We start from the raw sequence: 16233 nt of genomic DNA on the forward strand, positions 1-16233 counted from the left end.
GATCCGTTGGCGGAGAACGTCTTCAAGATTTCTTCCGTTGGAGAGCTTTTCGAATTTGGGCTGAGGCTTCAAACTTCGAGGTTCCTTGTTTGGTGGGAACGGCTATGTTGAAGAGCAGGAGATGTGACGTCTCTGATAAAGAAGCCACCAAATAGGAATGACCTCTGCAGCGAGGGATGATCCTGAGATCTCTGCATTTAATGCAGCTGTACTTTTTGAGTACATGGCTTCCTTTGAACGTTCGAGGTTTGATGAGCCCAGGTTTGTGCTCTGTTTTTTTGTGTTTGTTTTAAGTCTAGATCGAGTCTTTTTCCGTGTGTTTGTGTGGTTTGGTCGCCTGGGAGGGCATAGTTCAATGGCAGGAACCAACTTGCGGGGAAGAAGCCAAAGTGCCAGAGAAATAAAGTATCAGAGGATTCAAAGGGCCAGAGTAGAGAAGCGCCAGCGGAGTCAGCTTTACCAGAGGAATCAAAGGGCCAGAGGAGTCACAAAAGCCAGAGCGGAGACGATTCCTCTGGAAGCCAGCGGGGAAGCGATTCCTCTGGATGCCAGAGCGGAGACAATTCCTCTGGACACCAGTACGAAAGTCATTCCTTTGACCGCCAGCGAGGAAGCAATTCCTCTGGACGCCAGAGCAGCCAAGTCAGTTGAGCAGAAGAATCCTCAAAACATTCCAGGGGTCGGAAGCGCTGCCACCTCTCGTGAAAGAGGTATGCGCCAGAAGCAAAGGGATTGTGGAAGCAGGATTTTTCCTTATGTCCATAAGTACCGCACGAGAGCTGGCAGGCGAGAGAAAGAATGAAGGAAAGAGAAGACAGAGGTGCAACAGACGAGCGAGGAAGAAGTGCAAGTGGGAGTCCGAGAAAGGCGGAAGGCGGTAGCTATCCAAAAGAGACCGATAAGGCCAAATCACAGCCTTATCCAAAAGGAAATATATCTTCATGAAGATTAGGTCTGAAAAAGGATACGCATCTCCATGCTTGCATGGATCCGGCCGCAAGTCATGAGCTGGGCCTTAAAACCCTAATGACTCCTATAAATACCCGAAGAGCTTCACAAGCCTATGGTGCTGATTTTCCGTCTAGTTGTACATTATTTGAGAGTCAGAGTTAGCCCAGGCTGTGGGCAATTTCCTAGTACTTTACCATTTTATGTTTTGCACGGCACTTTCGGCCGTAGGTACTTTCATTTTCATTTAAGTAATTTCAATTCCAGTTATGCTTTCTTTTATATCTTTTGCTTTTATTATTTACGTTATGGTTGGCTAAGTTTATATTCTGATTTGGGGTAAGATGATCTAAGCATGAATGAATAAACTCGAGAGGTCTAATTTGGGCATAATAACTATATGAACATATTCCCGATACACTAGGTTTGATTCCAAAAAGACTTAAATAACTTGGTTAATTAATTGATCACTAGTTAACTATGGAGTTTTGGTCACAAGTAATACTTTGGGTAAAAGGCGAGTTGCCATCGACCACCAAAATAGTACAACTGGTGTTGGAGTCGTGACTGCTGTGAAATATCGGCGTAAGAGTCAAGTGGGTCTATCTAGTTCTTAAAGCATTATGGGCAAAGCACAACTAGCGATAGGCCATCGCAGAGAGCGTGGATGTTGTCCGGGGTAGTTGATTTCCATTAGCTGACCCTTCTAAGGAATCATAAACTGAAAGGATAGATTGGGCAGGGGTTTGTTGTGTGCGTGACAAGTGACAATAGGGGCACAACAATTCTTATGTCTATAACCACTGGTATGTGAATATAGTGATTAATCTTTGCACCAATGATCGAGTGTCAATTCATGTTTAGTGATTCGAACCCAAGTCAGAATTATTTTGTTATTTGATTTATCTACTTTGTTATTTCAGTTTAGATTGGATACCCGTTCTGCCCATAACCACGTTTTGGTCAGAACACTGCAGAAAACAAAACTTTTTTTAGTGACACCCTTTACAGGAGAAATTACTGCTCAGTTCCCTGTGGATTCGACTCTGCACTTACCGCTAGCTAGTCTAGTTGTGGGCACATGATTATTTTATTTGCACGAAGCTAAAACAACAGCTCCGTCAAATTGGTGCCGTTGCCGGGGAGCTGAGAGCGCTAGTAATCTCTTTTGTGATTTTTTTTTGTGTGAGTTTTACCTTCACGTTTGTGCATGCATCGTACCAGGAGTGCAGGTAACGAAGATCTTTTGTTCCACGAGGATATCGAAAGAATTGCTCGAGAGAACAACGCTGCTAGACGCAGGGCAGAACAAGAGGCACAAGCCAGAGAGAGACAGTTAGAAGCAGAGAGACAGAGAGCAGCGGAGAGAGAGATGGCAGAAAATCCAGAAGGGCAGAATGATAACGCCAACAAAACTCTTCGAGACATGATGTTTCCAAGCAACCTGAACCTCCGGCCCTCAGCCATAGTACTGCCGGAGATCACTGGAAATTGGGAGCTGAAGCATACTCTTATCCAGATCCTACCCAAATACAGTGATATGCCCGGAGAGGACCCTCGAAGGCATTTACAAGATTTTGAGATGGCATGTGGAACGGTGCGCACCGCTAGCCAAGCACTTGGCGAATACATCTGACTCCTCACTTTTCTGTTCTCTCTGTTAGAAGGAGCGAGGGAGTGGTTGTATGATTTACCCGAAGGAAGTATCCGAACATGGCAGGAGCTACAAAGCAAGTTTTTGGAGCGATACTTTCCAGCTGCCCGGATCCAGAATCTGAGGACTCGAATAAGCAATATAAAGATGGGATCAGCAGAAGTTCTATATGAGTACTGGGGAAGGTTCAAGCAGATGCTGGCCAAATGCCCACAACACCAAATACCGGATCATGATCTTATTAGGTATTTCGTGGGAGGACTCCGGAGGCAAGATAGGCAATGGTTACACGCTGCATGTGGAGGATCGATCTTAAATAAATCCGCAGCGGAGGATTTCAAGCTCATAGCCGACATGGCAGAGGAATCGAGAGATGAGGAAGGAACTATAGTCAGGAACCCTCTGACGCCAGCCACCTCTGCCCAAGACGAAAAGTTGGATAAGCTGTGCAACATGTTCGAGAAGTTTATGACGAACCAAGGAGCATCCAATCAGGGAATACCCAACATTCGGAAGCCTGTGAAGGCATGCCAACTCTGCATGGAAACTTTACATGCAACCGATGAATGTCCACAACTTTTCAAAGATGAAGAGCTTAATGCCATTGGACAACAGCCAGGAGGAAACAATGGAGGGCAGAACCAGAAACCTTTTGAGCCCTACAGACAGCAGTATAACAATCAAGGATGGAGGCAACATGAGAACCTTAGGTACGGCAACAACCACTATTTGGGGCCAAACCAAGGGCAAACGAGTAACCCACCACAATACTCGCAACAACCTCAACAAGCAAGAGGGTCTTCCTTATCAGAGCTAGTGCATCAAATGGCTCAGCAACAAGTGAAGTTCCAGAGTGAGACCGAAAAATTCATAATGGAGACAAGAGGAGGAATGCAGAATGTGAACTCCCAACTATCACATCTTGCCCAAGCAGTTGCCAGACTTGAAAGCAAACAAGGGGCACTCCCGTCCCAAGTGGAGGTGAAGAAGGTGAATGCCCAGATGTGCGAAATTTCTCAAAGAACTCTACACTAGGAAAGTCAAATACACTGATGATGCGAAATTTCAAGTGGGAGAATCTGTATCCGCGGTCTTACAAAGAGATATGCCGATAAAGTGTGGAGATCCTGGGATGTTCTACATTCCTTGTGTGATAGGAACAATGAAAGTGGAGAAGGCGGTGCTCGATTTGGGGGCATCCATCAACGTTATGCCCTTATCCATGTACCAGGATCTGGAGATAGGACCGCTGAAGCCCACCCGAGTGGTAATCCAACTGGCAGATCGATCAAGTGTCTACCCAGAGGGGATATTGGAAGACGTGCTGGTCAAAGTGGAGGAACTCATCTTTCCAGCGGATTTTTACATTCTCGACATGGGGAAGTCAAAAGCACGAGATCCTGTAATGCTTTTGGGCAGACCATTTCTAAAGACTACCAGGACTCGCATAGATTGTGATACGGGGAAGCTAACATGTCAGTTTGAAGGGGAAACGGTGACCTTCGACATATACAATGCCATGAAGCATCCAGCTGATACAGAGATGGTGAGAAGTGTCGACATGATCGAGAAAGTTGTTGAGGAGGTTTTGCCCAGAGCAGCATTCAAGGAGCCATATGACATAATAATCCAGAATGTCATAACAGAGGAGGACTTGCAAGAGGAGCAATTGCAAGAGGCGGTGAAAGTACTAAATGAGTGGAGCGAAGAGGTCAGCTACACTGAGGCACTAAAAATCCCAACCTTGAAGGAGGAAGACCGACTGGTGCCTTCGATCCAAAGGGCACCTAAGCTCGAGCTGAAATCTCTGCCCAAACACCTAAAGTATATCTTCTTGGGCGAGGATGACACGTTGCCCGTTATCATCAACTCAGAGTTGACACTTGAAGACGAGAAAGTACAAGGAAGCAATTGGATGGATCCTAGCCGATATCAAGGGCATAAGCCCCACGTATGCATGCACCGCATATTGTTAGAGGAAGATACAGTTCCAGTCAGAGACCCCCAGAGGAAACTGAATCCAGCCATGAAGGAAGTAGTGATAAAAGAAATACTCAAACTATTGGATTTGGGCATAATATACCCAGTATCCGATAGCAGGTGGGTAAGCCCAGTGCACGTTGTGCCCAAGAAGTTGGGCATACAAGTGGTGGAGAATGAATTCCGAGAATTGATTGCTACAAGATTGCAGACCGGCTGGAGGGTGTGTATCGATTACCGCAAGCTAAACCATAAGACAAGGAAGGATCACTTCCCTTTACCCTTTATCGATGAGATGCTGGAAAGACTTGCGGGGAATCAATATTTTTGCTTTCTAGATGGATACTCAGGCTACATGCAGATTTGGGTCGCAGAGGAGGACCAGGGCAAAACGACATTCACTTGCCCTTTTGGGATGTTTGCCTATCGGAGGATGCCATTTGGGTTATGCAACGCCCCAGGCACATTCCAAAGATGCATGATGAGCATATTCTCTGACCTCTTAGAGAATTGCATCGAAGTCTTCATGGATGATTTCACGGTGTATGGGCAAACTTTCGACTCGTGCTTAGACAATCTGGAGAAGGTGCTGCAAAGGTGCGTGGACAAGAGCTTGGTGTTGAACTATGAGAAGTGCCACTTCATGGTCAGAGAAGGAATTGTGCTCGGACATGTAATATCAGACAGAGGAATAGAGGTGGACAAAGCAAAAATTGAAATCATTGTCAAGCTACCATATCCAACTAACATTAAACAGCTACGAGGATTCCTTGGGCATGCTGGATTCTACAGAAGGTTCGTGAAGGACTTTGCAAAAATTGCCCAACCTATTGAAGGAATATTAAATTGAATTAATACTCGATTGCCCGATGATCGTTTCTTGGATTATTATTAATTCATCATACAACGATTAATTCCTAACATGCTCCTATGAATTTAACAGCTGCACACAGGTGTTAGGAAAACTTACTTGAGAATCGGATGCACAGATGATTGATGATCGTGTCGAATGATTCAGACTCCAGCTCTGATCTTCTCGACTGTATCCCGCTCAATTCCCAACGTTGGATGGACAACGAGCTATGGAAATTCCCAAGACAGAATGCCTCACACGATTTCCTGTGCCCCCCTCTGCTCTCAAAACCCTAATTTTTATCAGTGTATTTTCCTGAGAGCTGACAGCTGTATTTAATAGAGAATTAAATACGTATGGGGCGCTTCTTTCTTTGTGATAGGCGATTTCTGCCCTACTTGGGCTAGGAGACATTGGGCCAGCCCAGGGACCAGATACAAGGAATAAAGATGGGCCTCAAATAAATTAATTTATCTATGGTCAGCCCAGACCATAATTAATTTATAAATATCAGTTCATTCCACTAGAGAACCGATACTGACTTACCCCTTTATTGCCGGTGATGAGTCGGGGCTTGTATTTAGACTTATTAAATCTCCGTATTTAAAATATCCGACATCCATTAATTAATTAGAGCTCTGACAGCTTAAATTAATTAATCTCTTAATAATTCCTTAAGCAGTACCACTCAATCTTTATTATTACGCCTGAACTTAATCAACCTGCAGGGTTTAGCGTAATAAACCTTATTGAGCTCCTTAAGGGGATGTCATTATCCTATACCGGATACGGGTACTAATACAGATAGTCAAATATCATATATTAACCGCTATCACCCAAGATACAGAGTACTCGAGTTAGTATTTAACTCTCGCCCATAGTAAGTCAAAGTGATATACGAATTAACATATATATCTGAATACTTATTAGTATTAAGATTTATGAGTCACCGAGATCTTGATTCTTCACTTAAGTCAGATAGAAGAATACATCTCAACTGTTGGTCCTATCAATACGTAATGACGTACCAGTATAGACAAGTAGCCAAGACAAACTACTTCCATCTATACTGCAGCCTAAACCAATAACTTGTCCTAGAGTTATTTCGGCTGTGATCATATTATATCTCTTAAGGTTATTCCAATTATATGGTCTTCTGTGATCTACAACACACCATATAATCTACTTATACAGAGATAAAGAACATACATATGCAATCATGAACACAATCAGATAGGAGATAAGAATAGTGAATAACAGGAATCATTGTATACAAGCATAAAGTTCTTGCTTTCAGTATACAAATCCAACAATCTCCCACTTATACTAAAGCAAAACTTTTAGTATACAATGTGTCTAAATACTAGCTATTACAAAACTTCACTTCATCTCTCCCACTTATACTGAAAGTTTTTCTCTAAGTGGGTGGCATCAACCGCAATCCCATCCCTCGAGCATGCTTCTCATAGGTCTTTTGCGGTAAGCTTTTCGTGAAAGGATCAGCTAGGTTCTCCAATGTATCAATCTTCTCTACTAGCACATCTCCTCTGTTTACGATTTCTCGTATGATGTGGTACTTTCTCTCTATGTGTTTTGACGCCTTGTGGCTCCTGGGTTCCTTGGAATTTGCCACTGCACCCGAGTTATCACAATAAATTATGATACTCTTAGGCAAATTAGGGACCACTCCTAGATCCAAGAGGTAGTTCCGGAACCATACAGCCTCCTTAGCAGCTTCCGAAGCAGCTACATATTCGGCTTCCATGGTGGAGTCTGCAATGCACTTCTGCTTTGCACTCCGCCATGATACGGCTCCACCTCCCAAGGTAAACACATAACCAGAGGTAGATCTCTTCTCATCCCGGTCAGCCTGGAAATCCGAATCGGTATAACCCAAAGGAAATAGACTGTCTGACTGGTAAACTAGCCTATAATCTCGAGTCCTCTTCAGGTACTTGAGAATATGCTTTACCGCAGTCCAGTGTCCTGGTCCAGGGTTCGACTGATATCTTGCAACCATGCCAACGACATAGCAAATATCAGGTCTCGTGCAGAGCATCGCATACATGAGGCTACCTACGGCGGAAGCATAGGGTATCTTCCTCATCTCCTCAACCTCACTAGGCGTCTTAGGACACATGTCCTTAGACAGAGGAATGCCATGTCTAAAAGGTAGCAAGCCTTTCTTGGCATTCTGCATGCTAAAACGAGCAATCACAGTATCAATGTAAGACGCTTGAGATAAGCTCAACATCCTTTTCTGGCGATCACGAACGACCTTGATCCCCAGGATGTACGCTGCATCCCCTAAGTCTTTCATTTGAAACTGTTCGGATAACCACTTCTTTATGTCCGATAATAGCTCAACATTGTTGCCAATGAGAAGGATATCATCTACATAAAGTGCAAGGAAAACCACGTCACCATTGGCATCTAAACGGTACACGCAACTCTCGTTCTCACAACGAGTAAATCCATAGGATTTAATGACCTCATCAAAACGTTTGTTCCATGACCTCGAAGCTTGCTTAAGTCCATAAATGGACTTCTTAAGCTTCCACACAAGATGCTCTTCGCCCTTCTTCACAAACCCTTCAGGTTGCTGCATATAGATGTCCCTTCCTTCTTCAAGGAAACCGTTTAAGAAAGCGGTCTTGACATCCATTTGCCAAATCTCAAGGTTCATGTGGGCTGCTATGGCAAGGAGTATTCGGATAGATTTGAGCATGGCAACCGGCGAAAAGGTCTCATCATAATCTATACCCTGTTCCTGGGTATAACCTTTCGCCACCAGTCTAGCTTTAAAAGCTGCGACTTCGCCATCCGAATCTCTCTTTCTCTTGTATACCCACCTACTACCTATAGCTACAAAGCCATCTGGTAGTTCGGTCTTCTCGTATACATCCATAGCACCCATGGATTCTATCTCAGAAACCATGGCTTCGTACCAAGAATCTGCATCTCGATCTTTCATCGCTTGTCTATAGTTATCAGGGTCGACATCCTTTTGTTCATCAACAGGGAGTAGATCCGAAGATTCTCCCAAGAACATAAATCGATCGGGTTGAACTACAACCCTCCCACTACGACGAAGCGGTGGTGGTACAGCTGTGACAATGGTTTGTGCAGTGTCTTGTGGTGCATTCACTTGCACACTTGGCTGGGGTGATGGAATCGCCTGTCCATTGCCTTCGATTTCTTGAAGGACAATCTCGGACCTAGACTTGTGCTCATTTATATAATCATGCTCCAAGAATCGTGAGTTGGTGCTAACAACCACTTTCTGATCCTTAGGATTATAAAAATAAGCACCTTTCGTTTCCTTAGGATATCCTACAAACAACATTAATTCGCACCTGGGTTCCAATTTCTTCGCTTCCTTGTCTAGCACGTATGCAGGACAACCCCATACCTTTATATGGTTCAAGCTGGGCTGACGCCCTGACCATAACTCGATAGGAGTTTTAGGAACCGATTTGGACGGTACCCTATTCAGCAAATAAACCGCTGTTTCCAAGGCATATCCCCAAAACGAAATAGGCAAAGATGCATAACTCATCATTGATCGTACCATTTCCATAAGAGTTCTGTTTCTTCTCTCTGCTACACCATTCTGTTGGGGAGTACCTGGTGCAGTCAATTGGGATGTAATCCCACATTCCGACAAGTACTGTAAGAATTCGTTTCTGAGGTATTCGCCACCGCGATCAGACCGCAATGACTTGATAGATTTACCCCTCCTCTTCTCCACTTCTGCCTTGAATTCTTTGAATTTCTCAAAGCATTCAGACTTGCGTTGAAGTAGGTAAATATACCCATATCTTGAGTAATCGTCAATGAAAGTGACGAAGTACTCATACCCTCCACGAGCTCTAGTGGACATCGGTCCACACAAGTCAGAGTGAATCAATTCTAACACATGCGAGGCCTTATTCCCCTTGGCCTTGAAAGGCCTTGCCGTCATCTTTCCCTCTATACAGGATTCGCAGGTTCTAAATGGAACAGCTTGAAAGTCTTTCAAGACTCCATTTGAAACGAGCCTTTGGATCCTATTTAGATTGATGTGGCCTAACCTTAGGTGCCATGCATGTGTATATTGTTCATGAGAATAATACTTCCTCTTATTCGGATTTGGAAGGATTTGTGATGTAGATGCAACATGGACAGAGTTGTTAATTGGACATGTAATAGTATAGAGAGAATTGTTCAAAATTCCAGAACAAATAGTCTTGTTATCTCTCATGATAGAAACACCTCTATCAAAAACAACAGAATATCCATTCAAAAACAATTTTGAAACAGAAATTATGTTCCGCCGAAACTCCGGCACATATAAAATGTCTCTCAAAACTAAAATGTCATCACCAAAACATAAAGATAAATCTCCAATAGCAACAGCTGCGACCTTCGACGCATTGCCCATGGAGATGGTGATCTCATCACTTGCCAGTTCCCTTGTTGGCTTGAAGCCCTGCAAGGTGTAACAAACATGATCAGTTGCCCCCGTATCCACTACCCACGAATGAGTAGAAAACGAAGCTAAACATGTTTCAGTTACTAAAACTTGTGACGTACCTTGTCCCTTTGCCTTGAGCACTGGACAATCTTTCTTCCAATGCCCAACCTTGCCACACTTGAAGCACTTCCCCTTTTCGGTCGGCTTCTTCACACCGCCAGTAGGGCCATCTGCTTTGGCTTTACCGCTCCCACTAGCTTCATTGTCATGCTTGCCCTTTGGACCTTTCCACTTCTTTTTCCCGCCTTTCGACGAAGAAGTAGATCCCTTGGCAGCAACAAGGACCTCTTTCCCTTTACGCGAGCCCATGACTCCCTCTGCCGCAACTAGAGCATTCAATAACTCATTCAGAGTATAGTTGACCTTGCTCATAACGACATTGAGACGGAAATTCTCAAAGGATTTGGGGAGAGAGTTGAGGATGATATCGACCTTGGCTTCGCCTTCGATACCCCCTCCTAGCAGATCAAGCCTGTCAAACAGATTTGTCATATGCATGACATGATCGTGCACAGAACTGCCCTCGCTCATAACACATCCTAAGATTTCTCTCATGATGTTAAAGCGAGCAGATCTTTCAGATTCCCCATAAACCTCAGAGAGATTTAACATGATGGTCGCTGCATCGTCCATGCCTTGATGCTGGAGTTGCAAATTTTGTGACATAGTCATCATAATATAGCACTTGGCCATATTATTTGACTTGTGCCACCTTTTATGCGCCTCTCGTTCTGCATCAGTCGACCCATCAGTTAAGGCCGCGGGACGTGGAGTGGTAAGCACAAAACTGTGCTCATCAGCGTCAAGTATGTACATAATATGGCGTTTCCATTCGGTATAATTAGGACCGATGAGAGGATTGTTTGCTAGAATGTTAATAATCGGAGACATAGACATATCTGAAAGTAAACAATTAAACATGTAAGAACATGAAAAGCATATAATTCGTAACAATAATATTGTAACCTTTTGATAAAACAATATTAATGAAACCTCCAACGGCTCAAAGAATCCCATGTGTAAGCCACGTGGGGTGGACAGTTACACACGAACTCCTCAACCAGACTATTCACCTAGTCATTTAATTTCCATCCATGTCAACTTAACCTTTTGACAAAGGAAATTAATAGTTGGCACCTTAACTAGACCATATCATCATCAAGAAGGGACTTCGTGGGGAAGTTGTACATTGTACTTGATATGATATCTAAGCAATAACCACATTTTAACCTTGAAAATTAAATTCTCGAAATTAACATACTCACGCGGACCATGTCGCTTTCAATTTAATTTTCTTGGTTATCTTATTTAATACCATTCTCCAAAGTACTTATGAAAATTATACAAGTAAGCCACGTGGGGTGGACCGTTACTGCATAACTCCCACTACTTCAATGGTTTAAATATTTTTATAGAAACCTCTTCTGACAAACTTATGAGAAACAGATATGAAGTAAGCCACGTGGGGTGGACCGTTACTCATATTGCTAATCACTTTGTCTAGAGACCGCATGTGGAGGTCTAAAATAATTTTTAATTACTATAAAAATTATTAAACTGCTTAGTCTTTTTCTTTCAAAAGGTTTGTTCATGCTCAAGCACATAAACCTAAACATGCTTCTCTAGAACGCAACATGTAAATCATGCTCGCAGAATTCTAAAACATGCTTAAGAAAACGGCAAACCTACTATCATGCTCGTCTAAGCGCAATTAATAAACAAATATTAACAAGCAAAGACGTGCAAAAGCAAGTAAAGAGCATAAGGGATTAACAACCACGACATGCAAAGAACATAATTAAAGAATTAAAATTCTTCGTGACCCATTCGTGGAAACCCATTTCTAATCTATTACAATAAAACAATAGAAAAGAAATTAAAAATGGGCAAAAACAGCCCAAAAAACAGCCCAAAACTCTCCAGTCCAGCAATTTGGGCTTAAAAGCCGCGGCCCAGCCGCCCAGCCCGTTAGGAGCAGCCCAGAACCGCAAGGAGCAGCCCAGACCCGCCTCAGGACCCGTCGACCCGCGCCCTGCCCGTCTGACCCGCCACCGACCCGCGTCTGGGTTTAGGGTTTGGGAACCCTTTTCGCGCCGCCTAGGGCTTTCTGCTGCCAAGAGCGGCGCCGCTGCCTGCCATCTTCTCCGGTCGGCAGCCTCCAGCAGCAGGTCCTCGGCGCCTCCAGCATGCTCCTTCGCGCAGCCCAGGTAGCAGCAGGCCCCCGGCGTAGAGAAACAGCAGCGGCAGCAGCGGCTGTGCGCCGCCCGCTGGGCGCGCAGCGCGCAAAGCGCGCAGGCGCGGCCCCGAGCGCGCGTAGCCCCTGCCGCCTGCTTCCTCGCTCTCGCCCGACCTGCACACCACCAGCAGCCCACGCAGGAGCCCTGCACAGCACCCTCGGCGTCTCCAGCAGCAGACCTCGGCGTGGGCGGAACAGCAGCAACGGCAGCGGCAGTGCGTCGCCCGCCAGGCACGCCGCGCGTACAGCGCGCAGGCGCTGCCCAGGCGCGCGCTGCCCCCTCCGCTCGCCTCCTCCTCGCCAGTTTCCGGTGCCGGGAATCGGCAAACAGCCTCATCCCCGTTCTTCGTGTTCTTCGTTTGTTCTCCAAAATTACAGATTACAACAGAAAAACGAATACAATTCGAAAATCTAATCTAACCACGGATTTTCTCGTGGTGGAAAAACAATTACAACGTCAAACCGACGTATCCCACGAATCAACGAATCACGAAGAACAACAGCAGTTAAAAACAACGCATATTATTAATCGTACACAAATTAATAATAGAGCCAAGAAATTAATCCTGGGCTCTGATACCAATTGAAGGAATATTAAATTGAATTAATACTCGATTGCCCGATGATCGTTTCTTGGATTATTATTAATTCATCATACAACGATTAATTCCTAACATGCTCCTATGAATTTAACAGCTGCACACAGGTGTTAGGAAAACTTACTTGAGAATCGGATGCACAGATGATTGATGATCGTGTCGAATGATTCAGACTCCAGCTCTGATCTTCTCGACTGTATCCCGCTCAATTCCCAACGTTGGATGGACAACGAGCTATGGAAATTCCCAAGACAGAATGCCTCACACGATTTCCTGCGCCCCCCTCTGCTCTCAAAACCCTAATTTTTATCAGTGTATTTTCCTGAGAGCTGACAGCTGTATTTAATAGAGAATTAAATACGTATGGGGCGCTTCTTTCTTTGTGATAGGCGATTTCTGCCCTACTTGGGCTAGGAGACATTGGGCCAGCCCAGGGACCAGATACAAGGAATAAAGATGGGCCTCAAATAAATTAATTTATCTATGGTCAGCCCAGACCATAATTAATTTATAAATATCAGTTCATTCCACTAGAGAACCGATACTGACTTACCCCTTTATTGCCGGTGATGAGTCGGGGCTTGTATTTAGACTTATTAAATCTCCGTATTTAAAATATCCGACATCCATTAATTAATTAGAGCTCTGACAGCTTAAATTAATTAATCTCTTAATAATTCCTTAAGCAGTACCACTCAATCTTTATTATTACGCCTGAACTTAATCAACCTGCAGGGTTTAGCGTAATAAACCTTATTGAGCTCCTTAAGGGGATGTCATTATCCTATACCGGATACGGGTACTAATACAGATAGTCAAATATCATATATTAACCGCTATCACCCAAGATACAGAGTACTCGAGTTAGTATTTAACTCTCGCCCATAGTAAGTCAAAGTGATATACGAATTAACATATATATCTGAATACTTATTAGTATTAAGATTTATGAGTCACCGAGATCTTGATTCTTCACTTAAGTCAGATAGAAGAATACATCTCAACTGTTGGTCCTATCAATACGTAATGACGTACCAGTATAGACAAGTAGCCAAGACAAACTACTTCCATCTATACTGCAGCCTAAACCAATAACTTGTCCTAGAGTTATTTCGGCTGTGATCATATTATATCTCTTAAGGTTATTCCAATTATATGGTCTTCTGTGATCTACAACACACCATATAATCTACTTATACAGAGATAAAGAACATACATATGCAATCATGAACACAATCAGATAGGAGATAAGAATAGTGAATAACAGGAATCATTGTATACAAGCATAAAGTTCTTGCTTTCAGTATACAAATCCAACACCTATGACATGGCTGCTACATAATGAAGTGGAGTGGAATTTTGATGAGGATTGCAAGGAGGCGTTCCAGATCTTGAAGAACAATCTAATCTCCGCACCCATAATACAGCCCCCTGACTGGGGAATGCCTTTTGAGGTTATGTGCGACGCCAATGGATATGCCATAGGGGCAGTGCTTGGGCAGAAGCGGGGAAAGGAGAGTCACGTCATCTATTATGCCTCGAAGACACTGAATGGAGCTCAAGTAAATTATTCCACGACAGAGAAGGAGATGTTGGCAGTGGTGTTGGCCTTTGAAAAATTTAGATCTTACCTGCTTGGAGGAAAGACCACAGTCTACACCGATCATGCGGCTCTGAAGTACCTTCTGGCCAAGAAGGAATCTAAGCCCAGGCTGATTCGATGGGTTCTGCTACTACAAGAGTTCGACATGGAGATAAAGGACAAAGCTGGAGCACAGAACCAAGTGGCTGATCACCTCAGTAGGATCGTGAGGAAGGAAGAAGGGGAACCAATCAAGGAGACGTTCCCGGATGAACAATTGTTCTATGCCCAGGGAAGAAGAGAAGATTCGTGGTACGCTGATTTGAGCAATTATCTCTGCTCTGGGTATGTACCCCCTGGGTATACTTATGCCCAGAGGAAGAAATTGGCCAAAGATAGCAGAGAATACATATGGGACGAACCATACATGTGGAAGCAATGCGGAGATCAAATGCTTCGGAGATGTATTCCACAAGAGGAGCAAGGAAGCATCCTAGAATTCTGCCATTCGAAGGAGTGTGGGGGATACTTTGGGCATAAGAGGACTGCAGCTAAGGTTCTGGATTGTGGTTTTTATTGGCCAACAATCTTTAAGGACAGCTACACCATCTGCAAGAATTGCCCACAATGCCAGCGAGAAGGGAACATAACCAGGAGGAATGAAATGCCCATGATGCCCATTATGCCCGTAGAGATCTTTGACATTTGGGGAATGGATTTCATGGGACCTCTTCCCAGCTCGAGAGGAAATTTGTACATCCTACTTTTGGTGGATTATGTCTCCAAGTGGGTGGAGGCAAAAGCATCACCGACGAATGATTCAAAGGTAGTGGTGAATTTCTTGAAGACTAACATTTTTTGCAGGTTTGGTGTACCCAGAGCAATCATCAGCGACCAAGGATCTCATTTTTGCAATTTCTCGATCGAAAACTTGTGCAAAAAGTATGGAGTCCAACATCGAGTTTCGACAGCCTATCACCCACAAGCCAATGGACAGGCCGAGCTTTCAAATCGCATAATCAAAACGATTTTGCGAAAGACCGTTGGCCCAACAGGGAAGGACTGGAGTCTCAAGTTGGAAGATGCCTTATGGGCATACCGGACTGCATATAAAACTCCATTCGGGATGTCGCCATATCGAATGGTATATGGCAAGAGGTGTCATTTACCGGTGGAATTGGAGCACAAGGCGTTCTGGGCAGTGAACAAAGTAAACTATGATTGGGACAAAGCAGGGCAAGCAAGGAAGCTAGAGATTCAAGAGCTCGAAGAAATCAGGAGGGAGGCATATGACAATGCTGTACTCTACAAGGAAAGAATGAAAAAGAGCCATGATGCCTTGATTACAAGCAAGCAATTCAGCTATGGGCAAGAGGTCCTCCTTTACCAGACACGGTTCAAATTCACAAAAGGCAAGCTAAGTACAAAGTGGACCGGCCCATTCATGGTGAAGACCCAATTCCCAAATGGAGCCGTTGAGATCGAAAATCCAAAATCAGGGAAAGTGTTCAAGGTGAATGGACAAAGATTGAAGGCCTATTATGGGCATAAGCCCGACGCTGGGGAAGAAGTGGATCTCGATCCAGCCACAAGCACCTCGGATTAATTAGAAGGTACCACGTCATGCCCAGGATGATAAATAGGGCACTGGCCAGGAGGTAACCTGGTATTTCCGTTTAGTTTTATTCTTTACTTTTAGTTTGTTTCGTTTTTCGTTTTTTGTTTGCCTAGGAACCCGGTTATGCCCACATGCTGTGGGCGAGTTTTAGTTTCCCGCATTCGCGGAAGTATGAAGTTGTTTTGCAGAAACAGGGAAGGAGTTATGGGCAAAAGGACAGTCGATGGGAGAAGCAATGATTCCAGGG

General features: G+C 44.1%; 2 protein-coding genes across 2 annotated transcripts; one reads left to right on the plus strand and one right to left on the minus strand.

Annotated features, from left to right (window-relative positions):
• Nucleotides 1-2749: 2749 nt before the first annotated feature.
• Nucleotides 2750-3637, plus strand: LOC131003721 (uncharacterized). The gene has a single exon (XM_057930262.1). It carries the CDS (start codon nucleotides 2750-2752, stop codon nucleotides 3635-3637), a length of 888 nt encoding a protein of 295 aa, XP_057786245.1.
• Nucleotides 3638-9493: 5856 nt separating this feature from the next.
• Nucleotides 9494-10280, minus strand: LOC131003731 (glycine-rich RNA-binding protein RZ1C-like). The gene is made up of 2 exons (XM_057930272.1): nucleotides 10011-10280; nucleotides 9494-9906 (listed from the first exon to the last, which is right to left on the minus strand). The coding sequence occupies exons 1-2, from the start codon at nucleotides 10258-10260 to the stop codon at nucleotides 9875-9877; spliced, it is 282 nt and encodes a 93-aa protein (XP_057786255.1). The 5' UTR covers nucleotides 10261-10280; the 3' UTR covers nucleotides 9494-9874.
• Between the last annotated feature and the right edge of the window lie 5953 nt (nucleotides 10281-16233).

Source organism: Salvia miltiorrhiza, unplaced genomic scaffold (assembly GCF_028751815.1).
Source record: "Salvia miltiorrhiza cultivar Shanhuang (shh) unplaced genomic scaffold, IMPLAD_Smil_shh original_scaffold_265, whole genome shotgun sequence".
In the NCBI taxonomy this organism is placed as follows: Eukaryota; Viridiplantae; Streptophyta; class Magnoliopsida; order Lamiales; family Lamiaceae; genus Salvia; species Salvia miltiorrhiza.